This window comes from Tiliqua scincoides, chromosome 2, assembly GCF_035046505.1.
Source record: "Tiliqua scincoides isolate rTilSci1 chromosome 2, rTilSci1.hap2, whole genome shotgun sequence".
In the NCBI taxonomy this organism is placed as follows: Eukaryota; Metazoa; Chordata; class Lepidosauria; order Squamata; family Scincidae; genus Tiliqua; species Tiliqua scincoides.
The window spans coordinates 61216735-61235622 of NC_089822.1; the positions used below are offsets into that span (position 1 = coordinate 61216735).

At 44.4% G+C, this 18888-nt stretch overlaps 1 protein-coding gene across 1 annotated transcript in view; it reads left to right on the forward strand.

The window, feature by feature from the left end:
• The window catches only part of CNTNAP4 (contactin associated protein family member 4), a 278158-nt gene that overhangs the window by 87520 nt on the left and 171750 nt on the right, over positions 1–18888 (forward strand). Inside the window, exon 3 of the mRNA XM_066613747.1 lies at positions 13339–13532. Coding sequence (XP_066469844.1) covers positions 13339–13532 — 194 coding nt within the window. The remainder of the gene's footprint in view (positions 1–13338; positions 13533–18888) is intronic.

The window sequence follows — 18888 nt, forward strand, 5'->3', positions numbered from 1 at the left end:
ACAATGTGCCATGTAAGCGCCTCCTCCCACTCATTTTCCGAGCCGTTCTGGGCAGTGACAGCAATGTGCAGGTGCTTGCCAAACCAAATGGTGTCATCTGTGTGTTGCTGTCACTGCCAGGAATGGCTCTGGGGGCGAGTGGGAGGGGCCACTCACATGGAGCATTGCGGCGCCTACAGTACTGTTTTGCCCCACCCTACTGTTTTGCCATCCCCAAAGCATTGGGGATTGCAGCCTGAAACTAATCTAGCAGGCTTTGGCTTTAAGTAAAGGGCAGGAGGAGTTTAGATGGGCTTTTGCAAAATATTGTCGTTGAGTTATGCTGTACTGTGTAGCTTGATTTCTATTTATTATTGTGGCTTTCTGGTTATAGCTTTGTAAATTTTAGTGCATGCATATAATCCATAATCATATCTGCCTTGCTATCTTTCCCATAAATCAATATGCTATTTGGTGCTGTTTGTTTGCTATTATGATCTGTGGCCTTTTCTACAGCTTACCCATTGGGATGTAAAAAGAACCTCATTTTTACCTTTTCTTCTTCACGGTCTTGAGGTTGCTTACTTAGGGTTACTCCACTTTCTCCCCACAACAATCTCAGGGTTACCAGACATCCTCTTTTTCCAGGACATGTCCTCTTTTTTAGTCTCCTGTCCTGGAAAATAACTTAAATGCTCTCCTTTTTCCTGTGTGCAGCCCCGTACCCGTCTTGTAATTAATAAATTATATGCAATAAATTATATATGATATAATTTTAAATTTAATAGTAAGTAATATAGAGTTTAAATACAAATGAAGTCAATACACAAATGTTTTTAGCTTTTCTTTTGTCATGTCCTACATTTTTCTTGGATGTCCTACATTCCTAATTAAATTCCTGTGTGGTGATGTAGTTGCACCAGCATGGGCTACGCTGTATAATGTGGGGGACTTTTGGCTGCTGGAAGTCTCCTCGGGGTAAGGGAACATTTGTCCCCTTGCTCCTGGGTAAGCTCCAGCAGCTGTAGTGGGTCAGCTTGGACCTGCACCATCTATATCTCTGGCGCAAGTCTGAGTTGATCTGGGCAGGCACATCAGGCCTGGGAATATGATACGGCGTGCTGGCACTTCTAAATCTGCCCCTCCCAGATCAAATCCACCCACCTACCCAGTCACCATCCTCCCCCTACCTTGTTCCACACCCTCCCCACTTTCCTGCGCTGGACGGGCAGTCCAATCCTGAACTGCCCACGGCGCCCAGGTCCAGTGGCTTCATGGCAGGCTCCTGCCAGATCCTGCACCTCCCGCGCTACCGCGGGAGGCTCCTTGGGAGAAGGGGACTTTGTCCCCTTCCCTGGAGTAAGGGAAGCAGCCCCACAATGGGGCTACTCACTGTAGCAGCGACCTTTTGGTCGCCACTAAAGTAAAGGCGCTCGTGTAGGGCGAGCAGCCCTGCCCGAGCGCCTTGGATCCTGCGGAGCTCGGCTCCACGGATCTGCCTGCCCCCGCCCCGGCACGTCTCCCCCACTCCTCCCCCCTCTCCGGAACGCCTCCCTCACACCCCTGGCCATGCCCCCACATCCGGTTCCGCAGCCCGTTGGTCCAGGAGACGGCCGAGCAGCGGAACCCAGGCACCCACCGTGCGCCAGCCCAGAGCCAGCCAGCACTGGGCTAGCTCCAGCGGGAGCCCTGCGGTAAGCCCCGCAAACGTGCCTTATAGCACGTTTGCTTCTGTGGTCCGCGGCGTGGAGCTGCGCCGCAGACCACAGGATTAGGCTCTTATCTGGTCCAGGGGGCAGTCTTTACTATGACTGACTGGCATGCACAGTCAGGCTTCAGCTTTCCTGCCAGCATGCCTGCTAGTAATGTTTTTGCATAGCACTTTACTGAGCTTTTGCAACAAGGAAAAACACAGGTTCCGCTGGTGCAGCCCATCCTTAGGATTGAGCTGTTTGTGAGTCTCGTGGCTGAGTGGGGATTTAATGTACAAGGGAAACTGAGAGCATACCAGAAATCTTTGAAGTCTTAGTGGATGATCAAGTTGGTACTCTGTGTGTAGAGATGTGTGTGTGTGCATGGACAGCTCTCAGAAGAAGTGTATGATGCCAGCAGGAGAGATTGGTGGGAGACATGGATCTGTTGGACAATTGGCTTGTCCTTTTCATGTGCTAATTGTCATATATTGATTTTCTAGCATACTTTTCTAGCATACTTTCAGTTGTAAACTGTTGTCTTCTCTTACTTGGATTTAGGTTTTTTTGGTGTACTTTATACAATTCTGGGTACTGACTTGAATGTTTTAATCTGAATATGTGTACACAGGAGGACACAGTACATAGGGTGAAAACATTTCTAAATAAAAATGATTTTTTTTCCCCCATAAGCACCAAAGGACCAGTAAGGAATACTGGAAGGATTAGAAACTGTATTTTCAAAGTCAAATGATGAAATGGAAGTAAAATCAATAATGATTTTCAACCTCTTGGCACTTCACTGTAAATGACAATCTTTAGATTCAGGGCAAGTCATAGTAAAGTGTTTTCATTCTGAGCTAGAAGGCTGAAAATGAAAATATTTCAGGGTTTCTTTCACAGGAACTGCTTAGATCAACTTTTGTCCTGCTGGGATCAGTTTTTCCCCATGAACATTCCTACAGGCAGGCCATGGGTTTTCATGTTCAATTTATTATGTGTCCTGTGAATCAACCATGCATAGCTATTGGCTTGTTTATCAGTTCCTCCCAAAGACTGAAGAGGAGGGTGGCCCAAACCTACTAGCAGATAACTCAAAATCAATGTAAAAGTGTTTAAATTAAAGATGCTTGCCCAAGTAGAATAGATTGAGCACTGCAGTGTCAGCGTCTTCTAGGACAAATCAGCAGCAGAACATTATAAATGATCCAACTATACCAGTAGAGGAGGATTCTTGAAACAAAAAAAAGCCACAGCCGTGGCTACAGCAGGTCACATTAAAAAAATACATAGCTATTTAATTTTATAACAGTGTAGCCCTATGCACATCTACTCAGAAGTAAGTCCCATTGTGTTCAATGGTGTTTATGCCCAGGAAATAGTGTGCAGGATTGCAGCCTAAGAATATCTAAAACTTTGACTCTCCTTCCATTTAAAGTTTCAATAAGAAAAGCCTACTGACCTTGTTAAGATGAATGATTTGGGCTCATAATGCACATGATGGTGGCAGACCTGTGACAAATATAATGTGGAATGAGTCCAGTTTGAAGATCACAGTGGGCACATGGATGTGAGGTTACTTCCACCCACCTATGTTTACTTCCGCCATGCTCTGTCTTTTGACATCACTTTTCCTCTAGCTGGAGTTTAATGCCAGACACGAGTCTTGCTGGGAGAGGAGCCCTTGCGGAAGGGGCCAGAAGAAGCCATTTAGCCTTATTAGGCCATATAGGAAGCTACTATATACCTTTGGTCCATCTAACTTAGTATTGTTCACACTGACTGGCAGCTGATCTCCATAGTGTGCTGGGAAAAATGTGATCCCAGCAGGACAAAAGTTGAACTAAACATTTCCTATGAAAGAAACAGAGCCAGGATTGTATAGTGGTTCTGTAGTTGAACTTAGACCTGGAAGATCCAGGTTCAAATCCCCACTCTACTGTAAAGCTTCCTGGGTCAATCAGTTTCTCTCAGCCTACCCTTCCCTCAAAGGGTTGTTGCAAAGACAAAAGGAGAGAAGGAGCTAGGTACACTGCCCTGACCTCCTTGGAAGAAGGGCGGTATAGAAATGTGAATAATAATGATATTCCAGTGCTACCTGAAGATGCCAGGAACTGAACCTGGAATCTTTTGCATAAAAATAATGGGCTTGTTCCCAACATAATCTTTGGGTGAAGGAGGGAAGGAGCCCTTCATTCACACTGCCCTTTTGACCATGTCATATGTCTGTTTTGTTACATGATTGGGTAACAGACCTGGTTTAAAGTCTCAGAGTCAAAATAGAGGGCAGCAATACTTACTTATTTCTGTTTCTGCTCCATTCATATATAAAGTGTGCAGGGGTGGAAAAAAGAACACCATAATAGTGGCACCTTTGTACCTTCAGTACAGTAGTACTGGTGGAATCCCCAAGGAGTGCATTGGGCAAAAAGTGGGTGAATCAAAGATATGGCAAAGATGAAACTGCACTTAAGAGGAATCCATTTTTCTTTCATTTCTCCTATGAGAAATTGACAGAAATTAAAATGCTCCCACTGATGTTAAAACAGATTCACAGATAACTCTCTTTGCTCCCTTCTCATCCTCACAACCACAAGAGGATGGAATCCTGATTAACTTGCAGCCAATTGCAACATGATACCAGGGGTATAATAATCTAGCCAGGATACTGACATCTCATACAGCCAGGTGCACGGTTTGGAGCTACATCATCTTGTCTCCATCAAACATGGAATTCACCAGTGGAAACTTGTCAGTTGGTGGATGTCACGCTAAGCCTTTCAGCCCCACGCTGACAAAGTGGGGATGGCACACAGCGTGTGCTTGTCTTCTCAGGACCTTTATAAATACACCCAATATAATGCCCATCCAGAATCCCCAAGTTGTAGACAGCAATTATTTGCAAAGGGTATTATTGCTTACATTTTCTATATGATAATAAGATATTGAGAAGTCAACTGCAGAGATGTAATTTATAAATATATGAGTTGAGGTGTAATTGATGATTATATGAAAGCTATTCATTGTTTAGACTGTGTTTATTGATTAAACAATTACTTAAGCCTCTGCTGATCTCTTATTAATTTGTCTTGAGCTCAGTCACCCTGACTTACCAATTTTCTCCAAATGCTGAAAGAGGTGTCACTATTTGGCTTTGGAAGGAGAAGGGGCAATATGCACATATGAAGCTTTGGGTCCAATTCTATTCTATTTTCAGCTCCAATGCAGCCACAATGCAGCTCCAAGATAAGGGAACAATGTTCCCTTACCATGAGGAGGTCTTCATGCCTGTTCCTTCCCATTTCAGGATGCAGCGCATGCCCCGTTGACACAACTGCATCAGCACTGAAAAGTTGGATAGGATTAGGCCCTGATCTTTATCTCATTGCTTGGTCAATGGAATGGATCATCAAATGTTTATAAACATAAAAGAGTCCACAAATGTGACCAGAATTTAAATTACAGGAAAATCTTTCAGATATCATCCACATTATTGCTCACATTCTGGTTATAAGCAGGGAGGTAAAAAGAAAAAAAAAGTTTAAATAATTCTTAGTGTGGAGTCAATAACAAAGCCAACAAGGTATGATATTTCATGTCATTCTGTGTAATAGAAATAATATATCCTAAGCTACCATTAAGTACATGTTTAAGTCTTTCAACTGCAAATTCGTGAGACTGCATAATCCATCTGAACCTTGAATTAGACTTCTTTTTAAATTTGAAATCATTTTATGGAAATGCGCTCTCTACTTGCTGACTCATGCTCTCTCTGAGCTGTTATGGCCCTTTGATGTCAATGAGAGGAACACACTCAAGAGGAACTTAGGGCAAAGTAAGTAGCTCCGTAATTGCTTCTCTAGAAGAAAGGTTTATGCCATTTTTGGGAGATGAAATGTCAATAGCCCAGTACTTTAAAAAATAGGTAAGTTGCCTGAATAAAGTTGTTAGACTATTTTGCTTTTGAAAGGCTTTATTGCTTTTTGATGATCCTCAGACTTAACCATATTTGTATAGGAACTTTCATCCATTTGTTTCATTACATTCTCGCTCATTGACACAGAGAGGTCACCAGTTCATTGATTCACTGGGTGGCATCTCTAGTTTTCTGCTTTCTGCCTCAATATTTCTGAGGTAGTGCAGTCTCAAAAGCAGTGTGGTACTTATCATGGCAAATGGTACTTCACCTCTCTGCTACAGTGACTGCATGTTGCTGTTCTGTCTGGCCCAAACCCACCAAAAATGGAGGTGACTGGGACAGTTGTGCACCAGTGACAAGGGCAACTGTGCACCAGTGACAAGGCACCAAGGCTCTCCAAAGGGAAGAAGGCTGTAAAGTGAATGAGAGATCCAGAGGACATAGCAACTGGAGAAATCACTTCTTCATTGCAGTGACAATGCAATGTCATTGCTGTGATAATGAAGACCAATGTCAGACTGCCCCACTGCACACAACAACTCTCTTGGATGGCAATTGTAGTTGCAAAAGCGGTACCCATAGATATCATTCTCTGTAGATACCGTAGATTCGCAGAATCCCGATCGCCAAATTTCAGCTGGGAGTTTGGAGTTTGTATGGCCTGGCTGGAACACATGAGCCCCTTCCCCTGAGGGGATCGGTGGAGAGCTGTGGCTGAGGGGAGCAGAGGTAATTTAAGGACACAGGAACAGCCCCCCTTCCTTCTTTGCTTGGGGGCAGGGCCTAGGGCTGGCAGCGGGGACTTGGGGCTCTGGCTGCAGTCCTTGGCCATGCGTTCCTGGGAGTAGTCACCATGGTCTATAAAGGGCCTTACTTCTGAGTAACCATGCAGAGCCTAGACCCTGGCTGCAAGCCTAAGCCACAATTCCCTTGGAGTAAGCCCCAGCACAGATCCAGTAGCTCTTAAAGGGGCACATGGGGATGCAAGGAAGTGGGGCTTTCCATCTTGCACCAGCCTGTAGGAGGGCACTACCCCCAGCCCAATTCAGTCCCCCCATGTGGCCTTAAAAGGGAGCACCTTACGGCTTGCGCGGGTGGCTGTGGCTACTGCCTCCCCCCCCAAGAAACCTGGGCAACTTGGACTGTGCACCTGACAAGAAGCAGCCCGGGGTCTGGTGGTCAGGATGTTAGAGAAACTCCCAGTATCATAAAGTTATATTGCCACCCCCCTTGATTGGAGAGGGGAGGGAGTTGCAAATATCGGGCAATTTCGCAATTGGGATACCGCAATCCCGGGCTATAAACTCTACAGGAGGGACAGGCAGGGGCGTGTTGGAGGTGGGGTGGCCCTTTATGTTAAGGAAGGGATAGAATCCAGCAAAGTAGAGATTGAAGGTGGGTCCAACTCCACCGTAGAATCTCTGTGGGTTAAATTACCAGGCTTGTGCAGCGATGCAATACTGGGGGCGTGCTATCGTCCTCCAGACCAGAAATCTGATGGGGACCTTGAAATGAGGAAACAGATCAGGGAGGTGACAAGGAAGGACAGGGTTGTAATCATGGGGGACTTCAATTATCCTCATATTGACAGGGTCAATTTGTGTTCTGGTCACGATAAGGAAACCGGATTTCTTGACGTGCTAAATGACTGTGGCTTAGATCAGCTAGTCACGGAGCCCACCAGAGGACAGGTGACTCTGGATTTAATTTTGTGCGGTATGCAGGACCTGGTTAGATATGTAAACGTTACTGAGCCATTGGGGAACAGTGATCATGCTGCGATCCGTTTTGACGTGCACGTTGGGGGAAGAATACCAGGCAAATCTCTAACAAAAACCCTTGACTTCCGACGGGCGGACTTCCCTCAAATGAGGAGGCTGGTTAGAAGGAGGTTGAAAGGGAGGGTAAAAAGAGTCCAATCTCTCCAGAGTGCATGGAGGCTGCTTAAAACAACAGTAATAGAGGCCCAGCAGAGGTGTATACCGCAAAGAAAGAAGGGTTCCACTAAATCCAGGAGGGTGCCCTCATGGCTAACCAGCCAAGTTAGAGAGGCTGTGAAGGGCAAGGAAGCTTCCTTCCGTAAATGGAAGTCTTGCCCTAATGAGGAGAATAAAAAGGAACATAAACTGTGGCAAAAGAAATGTAAGAAGGTGATATGGGAGGCCAAGCGAGACTATGAGGAACGCATGGCCAGCAACATTAAGGGGAATAATAAAAGCTTCTTCAAATATGTTAGAAGCAGGAAACCCGCCAGAGAAGCGGTTGGCCCTCTGGATGGTGAGGGAGGGAAAGGGGAGATAAAAGGAGACTTAGAGATGGCAGAGAAATTAAATGAGTTCTTTGCATCTGTCTTCACGGCAGAAGACCTCGGGCAGATACCGCTGCCCGAATGGCCCCTCCTAACCGAGGAGTTAAGTCAGATAGAGGTTAAAAGAGAAGATGTTTCAGACCTCATTGATAAATTAAAGATCAATAAGTCACCGGGCCCTGATGGCATCCACCCAAGGGTTATTAATGAATTGAAGAATGAAGTTGCAGATCTCTTGGCTAAGGTATGCAACTTGTCCCTCAAAACGGCCACGGTGCCAGAAGATTGGAGGATAGCAAATGTCACGCCTATTTTTAAAAAGGGAAAGAGGGGGGACCCGGGAAACTATAGGCCGGTCAGCCTAACATCCATACCGGGTAAGATGGTGGAATGCCTCATCAAAGATAGGATCTCAAAACACATAGACGAACAGGCCTTGCTGAGGGAGAGTCAGCATGGCTTCTGTAAGGGTAAGTCTTGCCTCACAAACCTTATAGAATTCTTTGAAAAGGTCAACAGGCATGTGGATGCGGGAGAACCCGTGGACATTATATATCTGGACTTTCAGAAGGCGTTTGACACGGTCCCTCACCAAAGGCTACTGAAAAAACTCCACAGTCAGGGAATTAGAGGACAGGTCCTCTCGTGGATTGAGAACTGGTTGGAGGCCAGGAAGCAGAGAGTGGTTGTCAATGGGCAATTTTCACAATGGAGAGAGGTGAAAAGCGGTGTGCCCCAAGGATCTGTCCTGGGACCGGTGCTTTTCAACCTCTTCATAAATGACCTAGAGACAGGGTTGAGCAGTGAAGTGGCTAAGTTTGCAGACGACACCAAACTTTTCTGAGTGGTAAAAACCAGAAGTGATTGTGAGGAGCTCCAGAAGGATCTCTCCAGACTGGCAGAATGGGCAGCAAAATGGCAGATGCGCTTCAATGTCAGTAAGTGAAAAGTCATGCACATTGGGGCAAAAAATCAAAACTTTAGATATAGGCTGATGGGTTCTGAGCTGTCTGTGACAGATCAGGAGAGAGATCTTGGGGTGGTGGTGGACAGGTCGATGAAAGTGTCGACCCAATGTGCGGCGGCAGTGAAGAAGGCCAATTCTATGCTTGGGATCATTAGGAAGGGTATTGAGAACAAAACGGCTAGTATTATAATGCCGTTGTACAAATCGATGGTAAGGCCACACCTGGAGTATTGTGTCCAGTTCTGGTTGCTGCATCTCAAAAAAGACATAGTGGAAATGGAAAAGGTGCAAAAGAGAGCGACTAAGATGATTACGGGGCTGGGGCACCTTCCTTATGAGGAAAGGCTACGGCGTTTGGGCCTCTTCAGCCTAGAAAAGAGACGCTTGAGGGGGGACATGATTGAGACATACAAAATTATGCAGGGGATGGACAGAGTGGATAGGGAGATGCTCTTTACACTCTCACATAATACCAGAACCAGGGGACATCCACTAAAATTGAGGGTTGGGAGAGTTAGGACAGACAAAAGAAAATATTTCTTTACTCAGCACGTGGTCAGTCTGTGGAACTCCTTGCCACAGGATGTGGTGCTGGCGTCTAGCCTAGACGCCTTTAAAAGGGGATTGGACAAGTTTCTGAGGAAAAATCCATTACGGGGTACAAGCCATGATGTGTATGCGCAACCTCCTGATTTTAGAAATGGATTATGTCAGAATGCCAGATGCAAGGGAGGGCACCAGGATGAGCTCTCTTGTTATCTGGTGTGCTCCCTGGGGCATTTGGTGGGCCGCTGTGAGATACAGGAAGCTGGACTAGATGGGCCTATGGCCTGATCCAGTGGGGCTGTTCTTATGTTCTTATGTTCGCTAAAGGGATTTTGATTTAAGCCTCAGTTGTAATTTAGATGTGCCCTCTGGGGCCAGCCAATTCGGAATATGGGGACATGACACCATGCCGGTCAGGGCTATGGTGTATTGTGCTCAGCAGGGCTATGCTTCGAGTAGCATTTCTAGATTTGCCGGCAACTTCATTAGGAGCAATTGTTTATGAGCACATGCCTGCTGGCTCTGCAGCATAACATGAGCAGTCTTTGCACACCTTAGGGTGGAGTTGGCCCTGGTCTGGACCCTGCGAGTGAGCACAGGATAGCATCAGAGGATGCACTGCCTCCACCAGCAGCAAGAAAGGGGAGCAGCACCAGTTAGATCCCCCCCCCATTTACTTCATTGGTTGAAGCCTTCGACCTGACCATCGGTCACCATTCAATCAATGCAGCAGGGTAGTTGCTAGTTTCTTGGCCTGGGATGAAGGTATTTTGTTAGTTTTGTAAGTTCCAAGTTGCAACCAGCATTGGTTGCAAGCGTCTGGAGAGAGCTTCACTTCTCTAGGCATTTTGAAATGAGCATGCAGACACTTTTACCCAGCATGTCTCTTGAATAAATAAGGACAGAGCTGAAGTTCTTCCCCCTTTTAGGCAGAGCATCCTGGCAGATGACTCAGGGGCACACCTGGACTCTGAGCGCAGTCCTCTGAGACCTTGGCTCAACATCGACCAGTATGCGCCCGGAGCATGGGTGGCATAATCTTTCAGATCCAGCTGCCAGTGGAAGACATGCATGGGAAGGATAAAGCAGATAGAGAGATGCTCTTTACACTCTCTCATAGCACCAGAATCAGGGGACATCCACTAAAATTGAGGGTTAGGAGAGTTAGGACAGACAAAAGAAAATACTTCGTTACTCAGTGTGTGGTTGGTCTGTGGAACTCCTTGCCACAGGATGTGGTGACGGCATCTGGCCTGGATGCCTTTAAAAGGGAATTGGACAAGTTTCTGGAGGAAAAATCCATTACGGGTTACAAGCCATGATGTGTATGCGCAACCTCCTGATTTTAGAAACGGGCTATGTCAGAATGCCAGATGCAAGGGAAGGCACCAGGATGTAGGTCACTTGTTATCTGGTGTGCTCCCTGGGGCATTTGGTGGGCCGCTGTGAGATACAGTTAGCTGGACTAGATGGGCCTATGGCCTGATCCAGTAGGGCTGTTCTTCATGTTCTTATGTACATGCAGGTTCAGCAGATTTGGCAGGTCAGCTCAATTCCCAAAGGAAGGTCCTCCCCCCCCCTTTTTTTTTGTCTCTCATGCCTTCACTACTTCACTACTGGTGCTAGATAACGAGGCCTTTCAGTTAGGCCCAAGAATGAATGGCGGGATTACGCTAGGGACTTGCAAAATATTGAAGATACCGGCGGTTTTTAGTAAAGCCGCCTTTATAGTTGCTGATGGTCACAAGCCAGCTACCCCCAGCATCAGGTGCAAGGATTAACATGAAATTTGCTTACGTTGCCCTTTGGCTGGTGAGGCTTCACCGGGCAGCCTAGTATCTGGGTATCTTTAAGGGGGTGCATTCCCCCCCCCCCAATGAGCTGCTTGCCAAATCCAGGTTTGCGTCCCCCCTTAACAAGCAATGTGGCATGATGATTGCAGGTTGAGTCTTAACACAACATACTGGCACCTGCAGATGGATGAGACTGACCAGAAGGGGCATGGACGATGGTGCAGTGGTGGCCCAGCTTACACTAGTCCAACCACCCACAGTGATCTCCTCCCAGGCACCTGACCTCCTCCTTGTTAATACTTCATTAATTGCAGAGGATATTTAGAGGCTCATGGGGAGCCCCTGGCCATCTCGGATTGCTTACAACATGCACTCCATCTATGTGGGAGCCGCTTTGAAAGCTGCCTGGCCAGGCTTCAGCACCCAAGGAATTGAGTGGATGGGGACGTGCCGGTGCATTTAATACTATGTTTTCCCTGGGCATCAGCAGGGCATTTAGAAACTCACTTGGTGGGCCTGCTGCCCCTGCTCCTTGAGAAAGGAGATATGTCCCGCAGCACCCTGCTTAATAGGTGCGACACCCCCTACGCCTTTAAAAGAAGAGTGGCGTTCCATTACCAACCTGCTTAACATGCCTGCTATCCTTAGGGGAGGATGGCAATCTGTTACCAGCCTGCCTAACGGGTGTGCTTACCCGACTCCTGTGGGGGCGGTGGTGTTCTGTCAACAACGCGTTTACCAGGAGTACTGCGCCTACTCCTTTCAGAGAAGGGGGGTGTTCTGGTGCAGACCCACTTAGTGGGCATAATGCCCCTAGGCCTTTGGAAGAGGGGAGGAGGTTTCTGTTAACAAGCCGCGTCGCCGCTTCTCCTTAGAGAGGGGTGATGTTTTGTTACCAGCCCACTTAATGGGTACACTGTCCGGGCTCCTGGGGGAGGGGTAATGTCTGGTTACAAACCCACTTACGGATTTGTGGCCCCTTCTTCTTTGAGAGGGGGACGTTCTATTAGCAACCATTTAATGGGTGCTCTGCAACTCCCCCTAGGAAAGGGGTGATGTCCAGTTACCAGCCTGCTTGACAGGATTGTGGCCCTTCTCCTTGAGAGGGAGGATTTTTCTGTTAACAGCATGCTTAACGGGTGCTCGGCCCCCACTGCTTTAGGGGCGATATTATTACCAACCCACTTAACGAGTGTGCTACCCCTGCCCAGTGGGAGAGGGGTGCCATTCTGTCGACACCCCGCCAGCAGGTATGCTGCCCCTGCTCCTTGAGAGAGGGGAGAGTCCTCAGGGGCTCAGCGGTACAAGGACATGGACTGGGGCCCTGACCGGGACTGTGGGGGTCCTCCTCAGAAGCTCAGAGGCTCGAGGAGGCACGGCCCGTGGTCCGGCTGCCTTCCCCTTAAGGGATAGACCTGGATGAGCTCTGTCGCCCAAGAACAGGGCGCAGCTTGGAGTCGGGTGCACATCCTGCCTGGGGGACAGAGTTGGTTCTGGGGCCCCCCAGTGGTCCCGCCTCTGCACCACGCAGGGGTTTCGCTGCCCCTGCAACTGCAGGTCTCAGCCTCCTTTTCTGTATTAAAATGCTAATAAAGTGTCCCTTTCTCCCACGTGTGTTGTCCAGTGTTCATTGTCAAGTGTTCATTGGACTGTGCCCAGACAATTGGTATGTGCAACTATATTAGAGTCACAGAGTGGGAAGTTCAACTCCCTGCTTGAAGCAGGAGAATCATTTCTAGAGCATCTTCAAGCGGTGTTCGTGAAACTTCTGCTTGAAGACCTCTTGGACATTGATTCCATTGTGGAACTGCTCTTGCAATTAAGAATTTCTTCCAGATAGCCAATCCAAACCTCTCTTCCTGTAATAAAGCCCAATAGATATTGAAAATTCATTCTCAAAAGCAGCAATCTTCTCGGACAAACATTGCTAATATTTTTCTACTGTTAGTCATTCTAAAATGCAACATGACATCGATTAAACCATCACTAAATATCTGGGCATGTTTATAGAGTTTTGGTGTAAAATTATATGCATTTTTCAATATCAGTACTTTTTCTGGATAAAATTTTGCTTTTGCATATTTGGACTTAAAGAATTAATTCCTTATTTTATCCCTTTGTCTTTTCCATGAAAGGTGCTGGTGGCTGGACTCCACTCATCTCAAACAAATATCAATGGCTCCAGATCGATCTTGGTGAGAGGACAGAAATCAAAGCTGTTGCTACCCAAGGTGGATATGGGAGTTCTGACTGGGTAACAAGCTACCTCCTGATGTTTAGTGACAGTGGAAGGAACTGGAAGCAATATAGTCAAGAGGAAAGCATTTGGGTATGTTCCTTAAATGACAAACACTGGTGGTGGTTGTTTACAATACAGAAGTCACGTGTGTGTATTATTGCAATGTATTTCATCAAACTCAATGATAGTAATTTACCTAGGAGATTTCAAATTTCCAAGTTTACCTAGTGTGAGATTCTTCTTGATTAAGTGTATATTGAACGGAGCTTTACTTTTGTTAATGAATATCTTTTTCTGCCAAGGAAATACTTAAGTGTTTATTTGCATTTTAAAATCACAATTAAAAAAAAAACAAAAACTTTTCTTATGATCATGGATTTGGAAGGAGAGAAAACATGCACAATATTTTACAGTGACTAGTGAGTTTAGTATGAGATTTAATATAAAAGTATGAACATAAGTTTCTTGAACTTCAATAAGTTCATAATATAATATTATTATAGCACACACACAAACTACTTTCTTTGAACTTCAGTGGTTCCCAAATTTTTTAGTATTGGGACTCACCTAAAAAAAGGTTCACTTTACCAGCTGCTGAAGCCTCTGTGGCTATACTTGCTCCCCCCCCCCCCCAGTAGCAGATTGTTTAACCCTTGATGCACATATAGTCTAATCTGTCTTGTCAGTTTCACAACCTTCCAAAAATTGGGTCATGACCCACTGGTGGGCCATGGACCCACAGTTGGGAACCACTGTAACTGTTGTTAATTGTTTTTATGGTTGTAATATTCTAATTTGCATTATGGAGTTTTGTGAGCTGCCTTGGGCATGTGCTTTGGCATGGGAAAGGTGGGATAAAAATTTTTTAAGTAAATAGTAAGTAAGTATTGATTATTGCAAAGCACAAAGCCAGTATCTGGTAAAACAATAATGGTTATTGGATTCATGTGCAAATGTAAATAGAAATCATTATTATTTTGTATTTGCACTAAATGTTGCATTATTATTATTATTATTATTATTATTATTATTATTATTATTATTATTATTATTATTATTATTATTATTATTATTATTATGCAATGCTATTTTATTATTATGTTGCATTTGCACTAAAAAATAAAATATACTTTGAACACTGTATTTTGATATTTTGCTAAGGACCAAAAAGAGAATTTTTGTGAACTTCAATTGTCATCAGTAAGTTGTACCCAGGAACTAGTTCCATGGGCCCAAGAAAGGTTTGAACGTGTGCTTCTTGAGCAGTGGGCTCACCATGACACACAGCAAATGTCTTAGCAATTTGTGCAGATTGGTGGCTAAAAGATGGGGCTGGTAGAACTTTTCCATGGTTGGAATCTTGCCTCTGCCATGAGCTTAGCAGGTGAGCTTTGGAATTCACTCAGCCCCAGTTCCCAGATATGATATGGAGATTATAGTTCTTCCTTACATTAAAGGGCTGCTCTAAGGACAACAACAAAACCATACATGTGCAGTGTTTTGTATACTCCAAAAGGTCTGTTAATGAGACATTAGATGGAGTGACTCTCTCCAGGGACCCTCAAAGTGGTCATTTGTAATTGGGAAGCTGAAGGTTTGTTTTGCTGAAATAGCCTTATCTTTTTGCTGCTGAGATTGTTTATGAGACAGGCAGGGACATTTTTTGAAATATAAGACAGCATACCAATTCAGCTGTCATTGGTGCCGTTCTTTAAGATTTTTATCTAAGATTCAGTGATGATACAGTTTAGCCTCATTGCTTAGCCACTTGCTGCTCTGATGTTTTGCATAAGTCAATTAGCTCACTATGGGATCCTGGAGAAAGTATGGTAGCCAGGAGGCCTATAAAGAGCAAGTAATCCATTTACAAGGCGTGCTGTTGAGGCTGGTTAATAGCTGCCAGTGTGACAGCCGAGGTTCTTTAATGCCATATAATATATTTCGCCATTGACCAGATCAATTTCTAATTCAATAAACTTTTTACTGAGTAATTTAAGCATTCAAATTACGACCAATTTTCAACACAGGTTTTTGGAATAGCTTTTTAAAGTACAATGGATGCAAAAGGTTAAAAGGATGGAAATTGAAATTATTGCAAATGAAAACTAAGGGCTCTTCCCAATGAGCAGTTTAGTCTTGGATGGCCACGCTCTGTTCACTTACACTTTCAAGGGAATTTACAAGACATCATCATTCACAGTTGTCGTTCTACATTTTCCCTGTGTTTAAATACCCAAAGTTATTAATGAAGAAAAACTGTTGATAACACAGGTTAACACACATTTTGCTTCCTTAAACATTACACCAATTCCTGGTTATATTTGGGGTGCTGATTCCAAAAATGGCATCCGTTTTGCCTTATCACATCTAGTTTTAGAGACAGGGCATAGACTCTTCAGTGAATGGTTCAAGCAGCTTCCTCACGAGGAAGCCTACACCATGGCTTCCTCATGAGGAAGTTGCTTGAACCATTCACCAATGAAGCTATACTATAGCTCCAAAACTAGATGTGATAGGGCAAAATGGATGCCATTTTTGGAATCAGCACCCCAAATTCACATCAAATCACCATAAAGTTTGGTAAAAACTTTTCTGACCCTCCATTCTGTAAGGCTGTGTAATCGAAACAGTATAACAGTGACCACATGTGTGGATAGCTGCTCCATCTTCTCTTGAGAGGCACGTCTCTAGATTTCAACAGGTCACATATGATCAGCAAGAAAAAAACAGAGAAGGATAAAGTAGGGGTGCTAATTGTACTGCAGACTTGGAGGAACACTGCGATTCCATGGGAGACTACAAATTAAAAAAAGCAACAACTGGCTAGTGCCACATACAGCCCGTTCTGGTAGTTCTTTGAAATAGAAATGGGTAGTTTTGAGGAGAGAGTAGAATACCATTTCACTATAAATAGAAATAAGGGGTTGATGATAAGTTAATCACAGCTTGAAACAAAGTTTTAAATGGATCCTCTTGATGGGAAGGCAGACCTTATCATAGCTAATTCTGCTTTTTCTCAGTAGGAGGCATATTTAATGGAGGTCAGAGATGGCTGAACTAAGCTGGCAATTCCTAGAGTGATCGATATGTTTGTCATAACCACAAGAACTGCCCCAAATAATTTAGTTTACTGTGCACAGATCAGCCCTTGTGACGCATCCTTTTATGTGGTGATAAACTATGATAGCCAGCAGTATGGGCTGATTGCTGATAAACACTCAGTATTCCTGCACAGTATATTCGCATCTTTTGTTTTTAAAAGAAATGAAGAGGGCATAATTCCAGAGACAGAGTGTGCCTCCAAAAAAGCAAGGTACCAAAACAAGAGAGAGCAACTGAATGGGTAAAACTACTCAGTGTACTGGAATATGCCAGACTACCTAGCACTCTGGTGATGAAATTGACATTGCTGTCTCACCTCCAAGCTGAGGTGCTATAAAGTGACATGCAATTGGAAATGAGATAGAATAATGAAATAACTAAAGTTTTTTATTATCTCATACAGAAACTTAATAGATAATAGGTCATCAAAACACTAGCCAAATTGGCTTCTTTGTGACTATCAGAATCCTGCCAAGTGTACCAGCACTTCTGAAAGATGCTCAGATTTTATGGATCTCCAAGGAACAGAGACATCAATTTTGGGGCAGCCTTAAGAATGGCTTTCTGTATACTCTCTTGACTGAACAAGGCATATGGGTAGTTGGTTAAAGTGATATTGACCTATCTCATAACATCTTATGAGAGAAGGATGTTTGGTTTTAGTTATGTTGTGATGTTATGTTGTGACTGTGACTCAGATTCTGTAGGGCAGGTGTCAAGCATAAACATATTTTAAGATCTATCCATTTGTGGATGAAGTAGTATTTATGCAGGTGCTATTAAAATGCAATGATAACTTCCTATGTAGTTGATCTCAAAAAGCAAACATTTGCATTTAATGTTGTGTTAATGTTAAATTCTGACAGGTGTTTCAAATGTCATTATACTATCTCTGTTACACTGAGTGCATGGTTGACAATTCTGGAGAATAATTATGTGCATATTTTAGGAACATAAATCTGAAGTCAGGATATAATTTCTGCTCTGCTGTCTTTAACTAAGTTCCACAGGGTATTCTTGGAAGATTTTACCTGCGGTGTTTTCTACTGATCTGGGTTGTATTTTTCTATCATTCTTATTGTCCTTTGTAGTATTGCACTTTGCTCAGCTCTTATTGATGGTAATGGAAAACAATTTGTTAATCTATAATTCTTGGGACGAGCCTCTCTATCTTTTTTTAACTTGGTACACTTTTGACCAGACTCCAATTTTCTGGTGAAGGAGCTGAATGATAAAATATTTTTTGACAAGCCTTTGCCCATCCAAAGGGGATTCACTTGATCTCTGCAAGAGATTAACTTGATTCAGAATATGGCCCAGTACTAACCAAGGCCTGTGCCGGCAGAAGGTGCATTCCACTGGTACAGACTGCCATAAAAGCACAGGAAAACGCCTTGCAGCAGGTCAGGGAACCAGCACAGCAGTGGGAGCAGAAATGGGACACAAACATGTCACAAGGCACAGCGCTGCAGAATGGAGGCCTGTGGCAAGGCCTGTGCTGTCTTGCCACTACCACTCAGCAGCCTGTGCTCTCCCCTGGGAAGTGGAGAGATGACGGGATGGGATAGGGAGGTATTCTGGGGCAGGGGAGGCAGGGACGGGAGCTGTTTGGGCTACCGCCATATCCTATCCCTCTTCCTGGGCTTGGAATCCCAATACTAAGCAGTTTGGATTTTCGCCCACTGTAGATCTGGCACAGATCTGAGTAGCCCCATAGAGGCTGCTAGGGCTTTACCTGCAGTAAGAGAATGAAAGTCCCCTTCCCCTGAGGAACTTCCAGCAGCCTCTGTTCCCATACTGGATGCATCAGAGGCTGCGCTGGCCCCACTGGATCACAGCGCCAGACTGTCGTTAAGATTGGGCTGCTCATGTCATATTATGTATATGGTGGATTATTATGTACTCAGTAGATTGCACCCTGAAGTCCTCTTATGGTTGTTCCCTAAGGTTCATCTCCTAAGAATGGAGTATTTTCTAGAGGAACTCCATCTGACAAGATGGGAACTTCAGATACAGCTCTGTTTTATTTTTTAAGGCTAACTTCCCCTACATAATGAAAATATTTATTTACTTGTCTTCTTCCAGCTATATTAGAGGTAAAAAAAGTTCATAAGTAGCTTAACCATTTACTTTTTCTAAGAGAGTATAATGTCAATCCTGGATGAGTTCAATAATCGTAAATGTACATTTCTATTTTTGTTTCATTCTTGAACTTCCTTTTATATTTTGTTTCGTCTTGGTACATTTTTTAAGTTGTTTCTTGCAATACCTGTAATGTACCTGTAACGTACAGCTAAAATGTGTAATGTTTCCAATGTGGACATTGATAGTTGTAGGATGTTAT